Source organism: Epinephelus fuscoguttatus, linkage group LG3 (genome assembly GCF_011397635.1).
Source record: "Epinephelus fuscoguttatus linkage group LG3, E.fuscoguttatus.final_Chr_v1".
Classification (NCBI taxonomy): Eukaryota; Metazoa; Chordata; class Actinopteri; order Perciformes; family Serranidae; genus Epinephelus; species Epinephelus fuscoguttatus.
In genome coordinates this window covers 21839479-21858252 of record NC_064754.1, presented here as the reverse complement: position 1 = coordinate 21858252, position 18774 = coordinate 21839479, and the positions used below count along the sequence as shown (strand labels likewise).

Genomic DNA, 18774 nt, shown 5'->3' with positions numbered 1-18774 from the left:
TGAAAAACAGGGTTGAACCATTCATCTCAGGTAGACTGTTGATAAATTGGAATATGGAAGTCTTAATGAAGCGTGCCAGCCAACAGAAAAAGGCAACACAAAAAAAAGTTGTATGGAGCAAAAAGGGGGGGGGAAAGCAACCGAGATGAATCAAGCTTTAACTCAGGTTGTAAGAGATGCCACCATCAGAAACATGAGCAGGAAAACAAATTATACTGCTTCCCAGATGCTTTGGTCTGTGAGATAAAAGAGAACATTATTCAACTGATAAACACCCTAAAATTAATCAAATTATTCTACATATGGGAGCCAGTGATGTATGTATGGAATCTCACTGAACTGTTTAATTCTTTGGACATAGTGGAGGCTCATTATTATCAGTGGACAACAGCCAATAGTCAACAGGGGGATCAACCTGCCAAACCTGCAGTTGAAAGGGATCAACTGCATTGATAACTTCAGTCTGTTCAGGAGACAAACACATCTTTTCACGGCAGATGGTTGCTGCTTAAGTAGATCTGGAGTTAAAGGACTGATGGAACATTCTGGATTCAGTCTGCGACACCCTCAGCCAGGCCTCAGATTACACACCTGAACAGACAGCTGCCTCAGCACCACAAAGACAAAACATCACAGCCTCAATGTCAACACCTCCTAATTCCTCCTCCCTTCACTCCCCCCTGCCTCACCCCTTCTGGAATTCACTTATGAATATGGAAGTGCTGGTTAACGCTGGCATAAAATTCCCCCCAGTCACTGCCACATCCTCTTTCTCTGCCCCAGCCAAGCACATTGTGTAACACCAACTTTGCTGATAATGCAAACGGCAACGAGAGAATAGCTCTCTCCTGCCCGGGTTGACGAGACTGGTAAGTCTAACCAGATCACCAAATGTTTTCCTCATCAGTGTCCTCACACCTCCCCTATAACAAACTAAGATCAGAGATTAACTTGGTGAGATGTTAATGGATGCCACTAAGCTGCACTGCCACATCTCAAATGACCGCTGTTCAGAATCAATGGCAAGCAAATCTGCCTGGCATAAGCGCAGACAGGAAAGAAGATGCCTAGGGCAGACTGGATACCAGTCCCACATCTGCTACCTCCAATGTGCCTCCTCTGTCTTCCATTGGGTGTGGACCTACTGCCTTATACAGAAGCCCTCAACGAGGCCTGGAGCAGGCTCTTCTTCTGGACTTGGTGTTACTATTCCTGTTTTCCTGTACTTGCAGATAGTTATCAAATATTACAAATGCCATTGACGTGGTTGCCCCTGCTGTAGTAAAGGACATCTCTGGTAAGAAAAAAACCACCAGGGAGAATTTTCATGCTGGTAAATACGAATGAAATGGGGCGTTGGTGGCTTAGTGGTAGAGCAGGCGCCCCATGTACAAGGCTGTTGCCGCAGCGGCCCGGGTTCGACTCCAGCCGTTGGCCCTTTGCTGCATGTCACTCCCTCTCTCTCTCCCCCTTTCACACTTGTCTGTCCTATCCATTAAAGACTGAAAAAGCCCCAAAAAATATCTAAAAAAAAAAAAGAAATACGTGTGAAATAGAAATCCCCCTCCTGGAGGCTTGTGGTCCACATTGTGTTGTTCTTCAGCAGAAAAGCTAAGGCTGATTGACACATCATACAGTAGCTAAAGGAGTGGCAATGACTTCACCAACGGCTTCCTGAAAAGTTCAGAGGTTTTCAGCTAGAAGCACTTGGGGCAACTACGCAAAAAAGCCGTAGTGCTCTGAAAAAGGACGTTGGGCGCGGCACTCTCTCCTCATTGGGAACAACTGAAAAAGACACTGGTGCTCGCAAAAGGCATGTGAACACAGGCTCTTAATATCCTCCCTACAATCTTTTAACAGCTTTTAACAGCAGTTGAAGACTTCATCCCATAGGCCCCGAAAACTGCAGCTGTTGAGCCACTCTTAATAAAAGAATAATCTCAACAACTCACGAATAAACAGTTATGACCCATACAGACTCCTCTTTTCAACAGCTCAGCCGTCTTCACCCAAAACAACAGTTTTGATGTTTTCCAGTCTGGATTTCAGCCACACCACAGCACCAAACCTGTTCTTGTTAAGGTCTTCAGTGACGCTGAAATCATTTGAAATCCTGACTTAAACACAGACAATGGACAAGTTTCAGTCTTGGTATCATTCGATGTCTGTGCTGCATTTAACACAGCCAACTGTCACATATTACTAGACGGACTGGAAAACTGTATAGGACTGTCTGGCACAATGTTAACCTGGTGTAAGTCCTCTTAGAAGGATACTTGTGTAATAGGTAATTACACATCTGAGCATATAAAAATTACATATGGAGTTCCCCAGGGCTCCATTCTCGGGCCTCCTCTGTTCAAGATCTGTGTGCCTCACTTGTGTCTTATCTAAAGCACCACCTTGCTGTGAAAGGTGCCCTACAAATAAACTTGCCTTGCTTATGTATATGTAATTTCTGTTGTGTAAACCGTCCACTGGCCTCAATCCAAGTTCATGTTTGCTCTTTCACAAGTGACTGGAGCAGACCTTGACTGAACAACTGTTATTCTTACACATATTGTTTTTAAAAATCCTCATCAGGGGTAAAGTTGGATCATTGTCATCCCTGTAACTAATACAAACAGAAGCAAGTTTGTTTCCCATGTTGTAGTTAAACAATAATTGTAGAAAGGCAAGAAGTGAGCCTAGTAATAAAACTTAAAAGCTCTTATAAAGTTTTACAGCTTGGAAATAAAATTACACAATGATTGTGTTGCGAAATCATGAGCTGATCAGTTCCTGAATAGTCACTTGACAGGGGTTGGTGGTATGATTTTGTAGTTGTGGAATTTATGTGTTCAAAAAGGATTTATGGCTCAGCTCACTCGTATTTTGGTGGTGACATTCTCATTATGTTTCTGATGCAATGACTCATCCCTTTTGCTATATGGTCTCTTTTGCCAGTAGTTTATGACTCAGACTGTTGTTATTGGACACCAGGCCACAACACTGTCTCATACCTGAGCTGTTTCACACTGTTGCATCTTTAGTTTTTTCCAGCCAGTAATGTGACTTTCTGTGGTAATTTACCAAATTGCCACACGACGTCTTTACCGTACCACCCCACAGACTATTTGGGACGATGATAGCTGCCGTGAGATATTTAATTACTAAATGTTTCACATTTGACACGGACAGGCAGTCGCACTCAGCTGTTTATTTCATCAACATTCTAAATGCAGCACAAGCAGATATATAAGAAAGCTGATGTCATGTTACAGACCAACATGGACAGTTGATTTGTTCGTTTATTTCAGGATGTCATGAAAATGATCTATAGTCCAGTATACTATAGTTTCCTCTCTTCATTTCTGGGAAATTTTTCTTACAAATCTAGGTTCTGGACAGTGTTTTTATGGTTGAATTATTGACTCAAACACACCACAATGGCTCAAACAATCCATTTGCTTTTGACATTTTTATCAGGATCAACGACCCTTAACTCTTTGCATTAAAGTGGGTCTTGAATCCAGATTGTACCTAGATATGATTTAACTGGTTGACAATCAGACCTGGTATTAATATGTCTCCAGTGTCCACTTTGAGATCAAATCACTCTGTCCAGCTCAAACAACCAAACAGTTTTAGCCATTCTCCACTGTTACTTAGCCATTGTTTCGTAAATGACTCGGTTGTGATATGAATTGCCAAGTTTTGCTTGTATGCTTCTCTGAGACCTAATGTTAGATAAATCAGAGCCAATTAGGAAGATTAAGAGGGCAACAGCGAGATCGACGAGGATGAAATAGGCCTACCTGAGTGAAAACACGGTGATTGACAGGAAGAATACATTACAGATGAAGGAGACACTGCAGAAGTGTTAGCATCGGATGAGGGAGAGACCCTACAGCTTCAGCGTCTGGTTGGGGAGAGTTGCTGCTGCGTCGCTTGTTTGGAACAGTCACGCCATTATGTGTTTCCGCCCACATAGTTTGTGTATGTGTGTTGAAAATACAGTTGCATTGACCCTTATGTTCAGTGTGATCATAATGCCTCCCTGACCACTTTCAGAGGTAGTTTGGCTAAACAGATCACAGTCCGTCCTTAATGTGTTTTTTGTGTGTTTACACCTGTACTCATCAGGTGGTCAAGCGTTATCTGATTAAAATCCAGTCACCCAAAATGTGTTTTAATGCAAGGTGTAAAGGGGTCAAATGAATCGACTAATTATGATGACATATAACAAGAATTTGACGTTAGTTGTCGGTAGTTCTTAATATACGTGAACACATAATCCTGTCTAACACCAATTATCTCCAACAAGGGGACTGTTCTCCTGTAGGAAATAAATCTGAGGGATCACAAGATGGTTAAAGGTATACTACGCAGGAATTGTCGGTCACTGTTTTTAAACATCGCCAGCGAAAGTGAAGGCCAACCCCAAATTCACTCTCACTCTGCATCGGGCTTTGTTCGCTTCCGTTTGTCAGCACTGTGCTGGTGATATTTGTAGCTGCCTTCTTGTAAAGTACTTACATGCTGTCCTGAACACAGCAAAATTAAAAGAAAATAAGAAAACACAGACAGAGGGCAGAGTCTTTGCTGATACAACTCAAGGCATCACAGAACAAAAAGGTTGGGCACCACTGCCTTAAACTGTCACAGCGTCAGTGCTAAAATTGCAACACAGGGCATGGTGCATTTCTTGAGGTGTAATAACCGTCTTACCCTGGCACATACTCCAATATATAATTAACCCTCTCATCACTTTTATATCAAGAGCAGATTGCAGCACAGAGTACAGTCCTCGAACGTTTTGGACAGATCTTCAAAAAGTCCTGTCGTACAGTATTTCAGGCCTTAATGCTTCCACTGCACCTGACATTCGCAGGCTTTAAAGTCTGAGGTTAAGTCATCATTAGTAAGCTATTAAACCGTTTTCTCTTGCTTTAACCTGTTTCGTTCACTGCCAAGTCTATTATTAGGTAGTGAGTTAATATTTTTCCCACAGTGCCCTGAGATAATCAAGCCGTTTAGTCTGGTGACTCTGGAGCACCTGTGAGCCTCAGCTGACCTAACTTTGACTCCTCTCTCACCCCTCTTCATGTTCTAGCTGTCTGAATAAATGAAACTAAACTTCAAATGTTTAAAAATGTCAATAAAAATATACCCACCATTTATTGCCCTATGTTTAATGATGTGAATTTGTTCAGCTCATCTAAAGGATCATCCGGTTATCACACGATTGGTGCCACTTTTTATCTGATTCACTGTCCTGGCTTACAGCTTTGATTACGTCAATTCAGGTCTGAGCCATTTTGCGCAGGTTCACCACAGTCACCTTCACAGAGTACCATCACTTCATTGTTATCTCTATCTTTATCAGTGCAGCGTACTCTGAAAAGCTGTGCTATTACTGTCAACACCACTGTTTATGGAAGATTTTGTCAGGTCACCCCTACACACGTGAGTTAGCTGCATTCCAGGAAAAGCAGACATGACAATTATCGGTTTGTGAAAGCTGTGGGGTCTTTTTGGGGAGTGAAGATGAAGATTGGTGCAAAAATGGCAAATTAGATTTGTGCAGTCTCTTCAAATAAGTTCTTCAGAAAGTCTTTAAAGGGATACTTTGCTGATTGTCAACCAGCTTTGTATCATAACATTGTCACTAGTATGTGTAAATGAACTGTGGTAAACTTCACTCCAACTTACCAGCACCCAGATCTCCCTGCTCATCTCTCAGCTTAAATACATTGGATGATGCACAGGCTTTTGATCGAACTACAGATTGTACTTCCACATTTTGTATGCTCGCCACCACCAGACACAAAGAGTATAGAAGTGTAAGGAAAGAGACTCATATAGCACAAGTATATTCATCTTTCTACTACATAGACAGTCCATTCTTATGAAAATTCAATCTTTCTAGTGGTGAAATACATTTTTAATTGTAGTAGAACAGTTGCATCTAATAACAAACCAAGCTGTTTAGTCAGTATGATGACGCTACCGTCTGACTTTGAATGTAATAGCAATTCACTATCTTTACATCTACATACAGATATATTTAATTTGATATAGACACAGCCTTTCCATATAGTATAATGGCCTGTCATTTGTCATTCGGTTTCCTGCAGTTTACATGCCTGTGTGTGCATGCCTGTGAGAACAACAAAAATGAAAAATACAGATGAAGCCAGAGATCAGTATGGAAAGTATTGACCATACACTCTACTGTAGGACTTATCGGTAGTCATAGAGGCTGGCCACTTTGCTCCCAGAGGACCTACTTATGCTCTGAACACAGCTCAAGTTAACACTCACTCATGCACACTAGATGCCTTGATCACCTAGGGCCAGAACCAGAGCCTGGGGGATTTTCAGCGTTGCTCAGTGACCTGTTGTGACCACCTGTTTCAGCAGCTCAAACTCACCTTCACTTCTTGTTTTTCTTTCAGTAACCACCTCTCCCCTGTCCACTGCACACCAGATGTGGTAAAGTAAGTGGACTTATTAGCATCACTATAGTTTATCTAGAGATAATTTCTTATATTCTACTTTTTATGAAACTTATTGTTCCTTAAAGCCCATCATTCCTTTTCTTGGTCCTTCAGTTTTCTGGACAGGACGATTCGCTCAACAGTGGAGCAGCACCTCTTCGATGGAAACTCTGTAGGGGATCAGAGTTCAGAAGACTCTGAGTTAACCCCAGGACCACAATCTCCAAGGGTTACGCCAACTGCCCGACAGAGACGTCGACACCAGAGAGAGCAACAGGAGGAGGGGCTGAGACAGAAAGAAAGAAACAGGTACAGTGAGTTTGTCATCATCATGAGCTTGGTAGCTACCAGCATGAGATTAGTGGCTTGTCTTTAGTAGCAACACTGACGTGCGCTGGAAAAATCTTGTTCTCATCACTTAATTTTTGTCTGTCATCGTGTCCTTAATATCTTCACTAGAAAATGTATAAGTATGTATTGGAGATATGTTTACTAAAAAACATGTTTTCCTTCATATTTACCCATCCACTCAAAACAACAGAACCTTTCAGCCCACCAGTCACACACACTGAACTATTAGATTAAATCACGAGTGGGTAGCTTTCACATCACAAGATATATTAATACATTAAGACAAAACAAAATGATAGGAAATGAATATATACAGAATAAGGAGTTAGTATTCCACTCAGTAGAAATGTTGGCCATAAAATAGGCTAGCCAATTTACCAAGTTCAGGAAGTTTTAGTGAGATATGCTGTAGAAGTTGCCTGATACCACACACAGTTGTCATCTCGTTACACTCCGTTTCTATCTTCAGTCCGAGATTGCATCCACTATGACTGATTTCTGTGGGGAGGGGGATTTGTTTTCTCTAACCAATCACTAAAGACAACATACACGCCTGAATCTTGCATTATTGTAAGTTCACACTGATGCATTGCCATACCAAAATACCTATTTTGCCAGGGTTATTAGAGTGGAGCGGAGCGAAGTGAAACAAACAACCATGTCGGGTGATATTAAGAAGACGTTGATTTAGAACAGCCTCAATAGCACCTTCTGTCTTGTCTATAGAACTTGCCAATATTGTTATCACTCCCCACTGGGTCCAGCACTGCTTGACAACAGCGTTATGGTACATGTCCACAGCATCCGTCATTTCCACACTTACCATTTATTGTCTGTACAAGCAGTCATACAGTGCATTCTGGTAGAGTTTCTAGAGATGGGGTGTTCCCTCCTCATTTGCATAAAATTGAATGTAGGCTACTTTATGCAAATCAGCGGAATCTGAAGTGACTCGCTGCCACTGGAAACAATTGTCAATCAAAAATGAAGACAGATTCATTTACTGCATTTCTCACCTCTTTTCATTTTCATAACACAAGAGAAATTCTCCAAACGAGCCACCATGTTGGTTCAGTTTAAAATTTGGGAGCAGACAGTCTATGTACTTAGTGGCACGCCCATCAAGCATCCAGTGCTGGGAAGCGGCATGACTCCTCACGTCCAAAAATGCCCCTGTGGACACGTACCACTAGTCCCCCAGTGGGGCGCATCTGTTGTTTTTTATTTTAAAGTGCTGTTTCATGCCAGATGAATCAGTCAACTCGACCTCAGTGGAGTAGGTGCATTTAAAGGTCTGGCCCCAGGTAATTACAAAATACCATCTCTTGTAGAAATTATCAGTGGAACCTCTAAAGATGTATTCATTTTTTTTCTTCAAATATTTCTTACTGGATTGACAGATGATCCTTTTCTCTTACCGACAAATATGACTAAGACGAATATTTTTTGCACTATGATTTCCACAAAGCAAAATAAAATGCCATTCATTACTAAAGTCTGACCTCAGCGCCTCTCTGCAGATGCCTCTATTTCCAGTTGGTGGTAACAGTAAACATTCATAAGGTTTCATTCTGTGTGGTAAGCTTGTCCACTGAGATGTGGTACAGTCATAACAAGTGGAGTCATCGCAGTAAGAGGCTAATCCTTGTTGATGGAGGTGGGCAAGAGTCTGAGCGATCAGTAAGACATGGATTAGAGGAGTGCATTAGTCCAAAGAAGGCAGAAAACGTCAATAGGAGTGTGGACAGTAAATAGACAGTAAACAGAATTAACTTAAAGCTAAACAGCACATTAGCTGCTGGAGAAGGTATAAGTAAATGAGTTATCAGGATGATCTCAGCATTTAGTTTCCTGAAGCATCTCTCCCAATGTCAAGCTGATGAATACAGACCAAAGTGTGCAACAGAGAGTGAGATGGAAGGCAGATGTCTCATTTCCTCACCGTTTTCTTTTCCGTCTGAGAGCAGAGCTGCATCGGTCCAAGCAGACACCAACAAGGAGAACATCCCGTCGAGCGGTGGGAGCAGTGCAGGCAGCGTAGGGGAGAACACGGGCAGCAGCGTGGACTCGCAGGGAGGCCAGAGTGGTCACGCTGAGCGCACCCCCAAGCCCAGGAAGTCGAAACACAGCCCAACACTGGTGCAGCTCACCGACAACCAGGACGCCCACACGGTGAGTCATCACACTTTTCTCTTCATCTCTCTCTGTCTTAGTGATGTGTCTCCATCTTGGCAGCATCTCTCCCACTGTTCTCTGTTCAGTAGATAACTGTAGATATAGTAGGTCAGTAGATAACCTCGAGAAAACAACTTTCTGTCAGTTGTTGGAAGCAATATCTAGGCTATGTTTTTTCAGTCTGCAGGGAATTCTGAAATCTCATCCAGTTTTTACGCATCAGAAACTAAATTTTATCAGCAGTTAACAGTCATTACAAATAGCATCACCACAGATGTTTTCCTCTAATGCATTGGTTGTTCAAGCATTCAGCTCAGCATCCTTGTCATCCTTATTTCGGACTCACTGCAAATAATCAACAGTTGCAGTTAGCAGGAATCAGTAAATGCAGACAGTGGCGTGTTGGACGATGACAGGAAACAAGATGCAACTGCCTAATGGTTCCCCTCATTGTACAGCAGCTTCTAATATGCAGCATGCCACACTAATTGTAAAACTCCTTTTCCAGAAGCAGTGCTAATGTAAGGGCCACTTGTGAGTGTGCAATTAGCTGCAGCTTTTATCCACCAAAGAAGATGATGATGCACCAAAGAGCAACTTGACAACTATTGTCATGTTGGTACTCGAGACCACAGTGTAGAGTGCTCCATATTTGTGTCATGTAGAGGGGAAATGATTGTATGTCTCTAATGCAGAATTTATTCTGTTTGCTGAAGCCTCTGAAGGTTTTATTGTCCTCAGTTTCCATCCTGAAGGAGATTCTGCTAGGGCTGGGTGATACCATGAGAAATTTATCAAGAGGTACAGATGTTGCTCTACCATTTTTACCCAAGTATCCTATTCCTCAGGGTGAATTAGATAATTTTAGGCACTACTACAAATCAGTGAGCAGGATTGTTGATAGAATCGCTGGATTTGCAGAATTTTTGCATCGATTTATTGATTTATTTATTGAAGCACCTTGATTTTTCAGGCATTTCAGTCACAGGATTTTGCAATACAAACAAAAAAAACAGACCATTCCTTCTGGTTATTTTGTCTTAACACCTTCTCAGTTGAAAAATGTATTATCATATTAATATTGTGATATAAAGTTACTATGACTTGATTTCTGGTCCCGACTGTCCATAGTATCAAATATCAGAAGCTGTCGACCGCTAAAAGCTGACATTGAGTGCTTACTTGAATTTGTATTCATATTTACTTTTCCTTTAATCAGAAAGTTAAAGATTTAAATCAAAATGTCCATTTATACTGTAGATTATTTAGGCACAGTTAGAGCTTGTTAGAGAACATTTACCATTTTTGAATTTGGCTTTTTTTCCTCAAAAGAAATAACGGGTGGATGGATGGATGGATGGATGGATGGATAGATAGATAGATAGATATTATACAATACACCATTAAAAACATACACACTCTTTTTTATATATGAAACAGTAGTGCAAATAGGCAGGTAGGAGCTGCTAGACCTGAAACCATTCATGTGATTCGTCAGTCAATGGCAGATAATTAATTGGCAACAACTTCCCAGTTCCCAGTGGTGAGTAGATGACTCAAAATCTATACTCATCGTAAAAGTACAATTCCTCCCATAAAATATGAATCAAGTAAAGTAAGAATTACATTTGTAGAACAGATAATTAACCAATTTAGGATAGCCCATACAATTGATATAAGAACAATCTCCCACTCTATCATAATATCAAAGGTTAACATTACACATGATAAATTAACAAAGCTAATGTTAGCTAGGTAACTACATTTTCACCTACAGTATGTGCAACTTATGTCAGTGTGCTTGCTGAGGTAAGAGGAGTAGTTTTCAAAAGTGGAGATCTCAGCCACAGCCGGCACTTCGTTATGTAACTGTTGGGTTTTTCTTAGATTCTGGCATAAAACGTGCAGCCAGATGTGGTCAGGGCTGGAGGCTGGAGCCTGCCTCTTGTTCTGGGTTTTACTCCATCATCATTGCATTGTAGTCAAAAGACAGGTGGTGCTTCCTTTACTTCCAGGCAAATTGGTATGTGCACCAGAGGTGCTCCTTTGAGACGTGCTATGCCTCCCTACACTCAATCCCCACATTTAGAGCAGACTCGCTGTGAAGAAGATGGCAAATGTAGTGAAGTAAAAATTAGGTTACTGGCTCAAAATGACACTTGAGTAAAGAGTTGAATTAATGTTTAAAATAAGGAACATGAAAAGTACTTGTTCCTTAAAAAATACTCTTATGTGCGTTACTTGCAATGCGTCACTACCCACCCATCGTGCTGGTTCCAGCATCTCAAATGTGAGGATTTGATAATAGACCATTTCAAACCGGACAACATAAACATTCTAAATGGGTCCCTTTGTATTTCCTGTTTGAATGTATGTTAATGCAGAAGCTGACAGGAAGTAAACAGGGACCAAAGTTGTTGCCCTAGCAACAGAATAGCAATGAAACAGTCCATACCATTCTAAATTAAATATCTTGAGGTTTTGGATTGGTGGTCTGACAAAACGAGTACTTTGAAGTCATCACTTTCCTAATCTCTCAAGACAGATTCTGCAATTTACATTGTAGTAAAGGAAGAATTTTTTTTTTTTTTTTTTAACCGATGGATTTCCAGATTGTCACTTCCCTGACATTTTAGAGAACATTAGATTAATCTGCCATAATCAGTAGATTAACCAATGATGAGCTTAGATGTAGCTCTAATACATGCCCTGACCTATCTCCTGCTGTATCTCTACATGTAGGTTAAGAGTTAGGAGTATGAGACGATGGTAAAATATTCAGTCAGCTATCTCTGGCCTGCCATCCAAACATACAGTGAGTCATACCCAGCAGTAGTGTAGTACGGTCTATACGAGGAGTATTTGAAAGCAGTCAAAGTCACGAGGTGGACATGGTGTGAACCACGTAGCTCCAGTTACTTGATCAAGTCTTTACAGACTCTTCTTACACCGCAGCTGTATGAAGGCAAGTCAAGTTACTATTCAGTCTTGGCTCATCAACCATGTGTGCCAGTGTAAAATGTATTTGACCAACTGATGCAAATAGATTAATTCAGTTTACACACTAAAGAAATTGAATCCCCACGCCAGTCTCTTATGTAACAGTATAGACGACAATCGATGCCTTGACATACTTGAGGTCCACTCTATATGTGATAGCTGGCACAATCATGATTGGCTGGGCGGTGGTGTTGCTGAGTGGTTGATGGCAGAGGTTTCATGTTGTTGAGGATCTGCGTCTGTAAGTGTGAACAGCTGTCTCTGAATGTGAGCTAGTTATGTCAGGAACCATTGAGGGTAATTAGGAGCTCTATAAGTGTCTCAGGGGAGTTACCCCTGGTGCCGTTGATGTCGAGCAACACGACACAACATGACACAGTGTATGTAGTATTTCTTTCTGTTTAATCTTTTTGATAAATACATTTAAGTTGTGTTATTATACAGTCATATCAAAGTTAATACATTTAATGCTTAAATTGCACCACCCAACGCTCATCTCCAGACTCCACGTCTTTAGCTGGATGTGTTTAGCCATGCTAGCTGCTCTGTGGATGTCAGTGCCAATCGGCTCATCCACCACTTTGGTCCAGAGTGAAATATATCAAAAACAACCACAGGATGGATTGTTGTGAGTGTTATTTTTAATTTTGTTTTCCCTTGGAATGTTTCTATTATGCACCAATACACCAAAGCAAATTCCTTGCATGTGAAAAGCTATATGGCATTAAACCAGATTCTGATTCTGATTTTAAGTTGGGCTGCACAATTAATCAAAACATTATTGAAATCACACTGTCGCCAAGCGCAATATCCAAATTGCGGGAGCTGCAGTTTTTTGAGAAAGGTCAAATGTGTCACAACATGTAATACATGAAGCATAGTGGTGCTACAGATATGACCCGGCCTACAAATCATGTTTGAAATGTGTCTGTCTTTTTCCAGTTTAAGGAGTGTGTTGGTGAGAAACCTGGAGTCAACCACATGGACGCATTTCAGAAAGGGTAAGCTCTTCAAAACTATAGCTTGATCCCTTTGAGGAATTAAAAAAAGTAATTACACTTGGTGAACTGCCTTTTCTCACAACTTTTACCTTTCACTATAAAGCAGTTGTAGCACCTGGTACCTGAATGTTTGTTTTACATTGATAAGCTACTGGCTGCAGCTCAGTCTGTGATCTTTAAGAGATCTATGTGGCAAACTGTGATGTTTATAGTGTATGCTTTATCTGATAAAGACAGGCAGCAAAGATAAATGTATTTGTATGTATAAACTCTGTGACTGATTGGTGTCATCAGTCAAAGCTTCTTTTACTAAAGTGGGTTCTCTGTTGGATTTTTCAGGAACGATATTTCAAGAAAAGACGACCTTCCTTCTCCTTCACAGGTAAGTTCAAGTTCATGATTGCCTTCCTTTGAGCCTCTCTCTCTCTCTGTTAGGTTGAATTGTTTATTTCAGCTCTCCTCTTTCCACTTCTTACACAGTGGATCCGCTCTACCATGCAATGCCACTAGAAAAAAACAAAAGTTTCAGATTTGAGGGAGACAGCTGTGGAACAAAGGGAAGGGCTGGGTGTTGAATTTCAATACTTGTTTGGTACTGACTGAAATGTGTCAGTCGCACCAAGGTTCAGAAACTTCCAAGTCCCAAACACATCAAATACTTGCTCAGACTTGTACTTTATTTTACTTGTTCCTGATTTAGTTAGTAATTTTGCCAGTTTTAGAGTTTGCTATTTAAGCAAAGTTCTGCTCACAGTTCTGCTTTTGATTGCAAATAATGTGTAGAAAAATTATTGCTTCAGTATCTTACATAAAAAGAATTCAAATGATTTCATGTAAGACAAGTTAAAAAGACATTAGACAGCATATGAAATGAACACAAGGCAGGATAGAAAGAGTTGGATTTCAAAAGAACAAAACAAAATAGGAAAATAAAAGAAACGAATAAAAAATTGCAGTGTGAGATATGAATTTGACTGAACACGAAGCAGTGGCAGACAGAAAGTGTAAGCACTTGGAAAAGCTCTGTGATACTAGCCTTCACAACACAGTGTTACTCACCAGTGTTAGTGTCACTTCTGCAACTGATTTGTTGAATAGAAACTCCACTGCAGTTCCACAGAAACATATAATTTCACCTCTGACAAAGGGAGATTTTAGCATTCTTGCAAAAAGGGATTTTCCTGCCGTTAAACACACACACACAGTTGATTCTCAGCCAGCTGTTCAAAACATTGCAGAAAAGACTTGCACTTTTGATTTGAAGTTTTGTGTTGCTGTCAGTGTGAGCAGAAGGAAACAAGTCACCTTCTCCATCTGCTCGTCTCCAGTGTTAATCTGGACCAGCAACGCTGAACAGAATCATGCAGCGCTGCACCAATATGGTGAGTCTTTTTTAAGCAGCCCAGATGGATTCTGAGGCTTCAGCTCCGCCGCCACCACCACACTGTGCCACTGAGCGGCCATCTGGAGCCCGTGTGGCGCCGATCTGAGAGAAGGCTGGCCCAACAGCCTGTCAGCTGGCCATTAAAGTGCGGGATATCACACAGACATGATTGTTACTGTCAGGCCATCTCTGTCTTCCTCTGAGCTGCAGTTAGTTGGATTAGTTAATAGACTGATAATGTGTGCATGGTGACCTCTTCACCTGTGGCAGATTTTTATATACACACTTAAATTCTGTTTATTTGACTTAAATACACAGTATTTTAGTGACCTTGCAGATATTGTGACCCATTTAATTTGCTGATTAACCACTCAGTAGACTGAAAGATCAAAAGTGAAATCAGTAAATAGTTGTTCGATAATCGTAGTTGTTTCTCAAACAAAAAATGCAAAACAATCATTTGCACCTTTTTAAATGTTTTGTGCAGTTGCATGGATAACTGCATATATCTGTGTTTTGAACTGTTGGTTAGGGCTACAACTAATGGTTATTTTAATGTTGATTAATCTGTCGATTATTTTCTTGTTTAATCAATCAGTTGTTTGGTCTGTACAGTGTCAGGAAATGGTGAAAAATGTAAGTGTTTCCCAAAGCCCAAGATGACATCTTTAAATGTCTTGTTATGCCACAACCCAAAGATACTCAGTTTACTGTCATAGAGGAGGAAAGAAAACAGAAAATATTCACAATTAGAAAGCTGGAATAAAAGAATTTCAACTTTTCTTTTTTCTCAAAAAATTACTCGAACTGATCAATTGATCATCAAATTAGTAGCCGATTGATTTAACAGTTGACAATTAATCAGTTAATCGTTGCGGATTTACTGTTGGTCGGACAAAATAAGGCGTCACTTTGGACTCATTAGACATATTTGTTAGAGTTTTCTGACATTTAAAAACTAAAAGTTTGATAAAATGATCAAATGCAAAAGTGAACAGCGAATTTATGAATAATGAATGTTGTGTGAAAGAAAAATTCAGGAAAACACTTCCTCTATTTGGCATCTTTTATTGTGATGGAACACATGAGCCCTTAATCTCAGTATGTTGCTGTGTTGCACGTCTTAGTACGTCACTGAGTGTCTTGTTCTAGCTTCAGTCCCTGTAAACACACACGACTCCCACATTAACAGTTGAGAAGATGTATTTAGTGACTTAGTAGTGAAAATGTTGAAACAGTTTTGTTATGCTACTAATTATGCAATAGCCAGTAGCTCTCAGTTAAAGTTAATCAGTCTGTGGAGCAACACAGTTTTTTGACCTGTGTGCCAAGTTGAGGGCAAACAGAGTGAACACGTTGTACCCACGACATCAGAAAACTGATATTTGGGAGAAGTGACAGTTGCAGAGTTTTTTAGCAGCTCATGTGTGCAGGTCAGGTTATCTATCGTAGTGACTGCAACACTGACAGCTCAATTATATGCCAATATAAACATCAGAGTAGATTTTATTTTGCAGCGGATAAAGTCTTTTACTTGTTGAATTGAACAGAAAGTGTGTGTGCATGCACATAGATGTGTTTTGAAAGTGTGTGGCGAGAGCTCGACCACACAAAGATGGTGAGAGAGAGCGAAAACAAAACAAAGCTATCAGACAGGAAGTCTATGTCAGGCCAGATCCTCCACTATTTGTTGGTGTGTGTGTGTGTGTGTGTGTGTGTGTGTGTGTGTGTGTGTGTGTGTGTGCGTGCGTGCGTGCGTGTGTCCAAGGTTATACGCTTGTCTGTGTGCCATCTCAGAAAAATGCCCCCTAAATTCCACTCTGTTTGTACACTTTGTGTGTAAGCCCCCCAAACACAGCTTAATCATTATCTAATGCATCCCCTCACCCCCCACTCCTCCGCGCACACACACACACACACACACACACACACACACACACACACACACAGTAGCTCTGTCTATCTCACCCCTCCTTTGCACCAGCTGGACCCCTCATGATGATGTAATTGTGGCTCGAGCGTGTTTCAGTGAACACAGTGGTTGATGTTACAGAGAACAGAGTGCTGTGTGTGTGTGTGTGTGTGTGTGTGTGTGTGTGTGTGTGTGTGTGTGTGTGTGTGTGTGTATACATTTGTCTATTTACTTGAACACAGCAGGATCACACTGAGCTGGAACATCTGTGCTCCTGTTAATCCACAGCATTACTCGTCAGAGTATCTTGAAGTGGGTTTACATTGTTCTCTCTGCACTGATGCCAGTGGTTCAGTTCATTCATTGATTGATTAATCAGTTAAAATAAGCAGGATAATCTAATCATCAAGTCTTAAAATATGCACTTCTTTTATCAAACTGTGATAATGACTCATTTGCATATAAAAGGATTTGACAGCAAGAGTGCATGCTGCTGAAGGAACTTTGGTCCCTTAAGAGTCTGAAAAGCAGATGATATAATTGTAGATGTATCACGTGACGAGATGTGATTCATCTCTTACCTCTGAGACCTTACCATTACATAACATTCATCCAGGAGACTCTTGTGTTTCAAAGTCTAATGAGTCCATACTTTAATTGCAAGATGGCAACACTTAGCAAGATGGCACTTAAAGTGCAGCAGTTAACAAGCAACGAGTTTAGAACAAAGCCGACACAAGCTGCTAATTAACAAGTTTTTCTTTGATCAAAAACTTTCTGATTAATAAGTTACTCAAGAGCAGGCTGCTGTTATGTTAATGAGCAAAGATGTAATGAAGTCTTTAAATATCTGTGAATATGTAACACTTTCAGTTTGGATTGTTCTTGATAAATTTGCCTCAAAAGGTGCTAAGTAGAACAAAACCAATAACGTAAAGGGATAATTTGCAGATTTTCAACCAGCTTTGTATCATAACAAGGTGCGATGTATGTGGAAATGAAATAAACTTCCCTCTGTTTTATCAGTGCCCAGATCTCCCTGCTCATCCCTCACTGATTTTTGGCATTCTTCATTGGCTCTCATGCTGTTGATTGAACTACAGATTTTACATCCGCATTTTTGTATATCCGCTACCACGGTCACAGAGAGTTTAGAAGGGGATAGACGGAGATAGCCACCTAGCTCTCCATCATTCTTAAACTCAGACCAAACTTGGATCAAACTTGCACCCTCTGGGGACTCAGAGGTTTTAGGGTACTGTGATAAATGTGCCATTCTCAGATGATGTATAATTTGACCAGATGTAAGCAGTATTTTCAGAGTCACATGACTTTTTTGTATTCAGCACAAATTCAGCTCCAATAACTTAACAATAACTAGACAGTGCTGATCACATATATTCAAAAATATAAAAGATTCTGTCACTGCATTGCCTATTTCTAACCTAAAATGTCTTCAGAAACATATTTTAGTGCACTGTTTGGCTGCTATATGAGAATTTGTGAACAGGAGGGTGCCATGCAGAGGCTGAAAATACTGGGATCAACCAGTGAAACTAAGCAGTGCTGATAAAATAAGATCTTGATAGGAATACGGTGACGGTAAGAGCTGCTCAAGGGGGAATTCCTGCTGCTAACAGGAATTCCTGCTGCTAACACAGTCTGACTGTTCTCTGGGCACTAATACGTCTCTGTGTCCTCTGTGATTCCCGTCACATCCCCGTTATTTCTCCTGTAACAGCTGAGGAGACGTGATAACTCACTGTTTGGCCGCACAACACACACACACACACACACACACACACTTGAAACTAATTACGCTGTTGCACTGTAATCTCTCATGAACCTGCCAACAACAACAACAACAACAACAACAACTTGGTATCATGAACAAAAAAACAAAACAAAACAAGGGCTGTTGTAACCAGATTCAAGTGCACCCCTTCCTGTAAGCCATCTGTGGCATTTATGAGGTCTAGTAGCAGTGTGTCTTGATCTGTTTTTCCTAAAAATAGCTTGGTCCCACGCCCAGACAGAGGAAATAGGACCCCGTGGGCTTACTGCTAAGTGATCTGTGGACACTTTGTTAATACATTACCCGCTGAGTATGTTGTTTCCCTAAATTATTTACATTACACCAATATTTGATTAAACAGCTTTGATTGAGGATAAGTAAAGTGGAGTTTGAGATAGAGGGAGAGAGAGGAGAAACTGGTGGGTGATGAGTAAACAGTGGGAGAGCTAGAAGAAGTAATGAGGTGCTGGAGGAGAAGACCTGCATGTAATATCTCTGCTTTAAACTGGATGTTTGTCTGCAGGCAGAGACAGATAGGGAGAGAAAAAAACCACCCTGTCAGCCTACGTGTGCTGGCTCACAATCTGTTTGCCTTTTCTTTTTTTTTTCTTTTTTTTGTCCTCACCTCCTCCCGCCCTCTCTGTCTCTCTTACACCCCATCCACCCCTCCCTCT

At 40.8% G+C, this 18774-nt stretch overlaps 1 protein-coding gene across 3 annotated transcripts in view; it reads left to right on the top strand.

Moving 5' to 3' along the window:
- Nucleotides 1–18774, top strand: part of fam13a (family with sequence similarity 13 member A) — a 74425-nt gene that overhangs the window by 44098 nt on the left and 11553 nt on the right. For all 3 annotated transcript variants that reach the window (XM_049566711.1, XM_049566721.1, XM_049566728.1), the window contains exons 10-14: nt 6441–6482; nt 6597–6791; nt 8801–9005; nt 12951–13009; nt 13349–13391. In XM_049566711.1, the coding sequence (XP_049422668.1) occupies nt 6441–6482; nt 6597–6791; nt 8801–9005; nt 12951–13009; nt 13349–13391 (544 nt within the window). The remainder of the gene's footprint in view (nt 1–6440; nt 6483–6596; nt 6792–8800; nt 9006–12950; nt 13010–13348; nt 13392–18774) is intronic.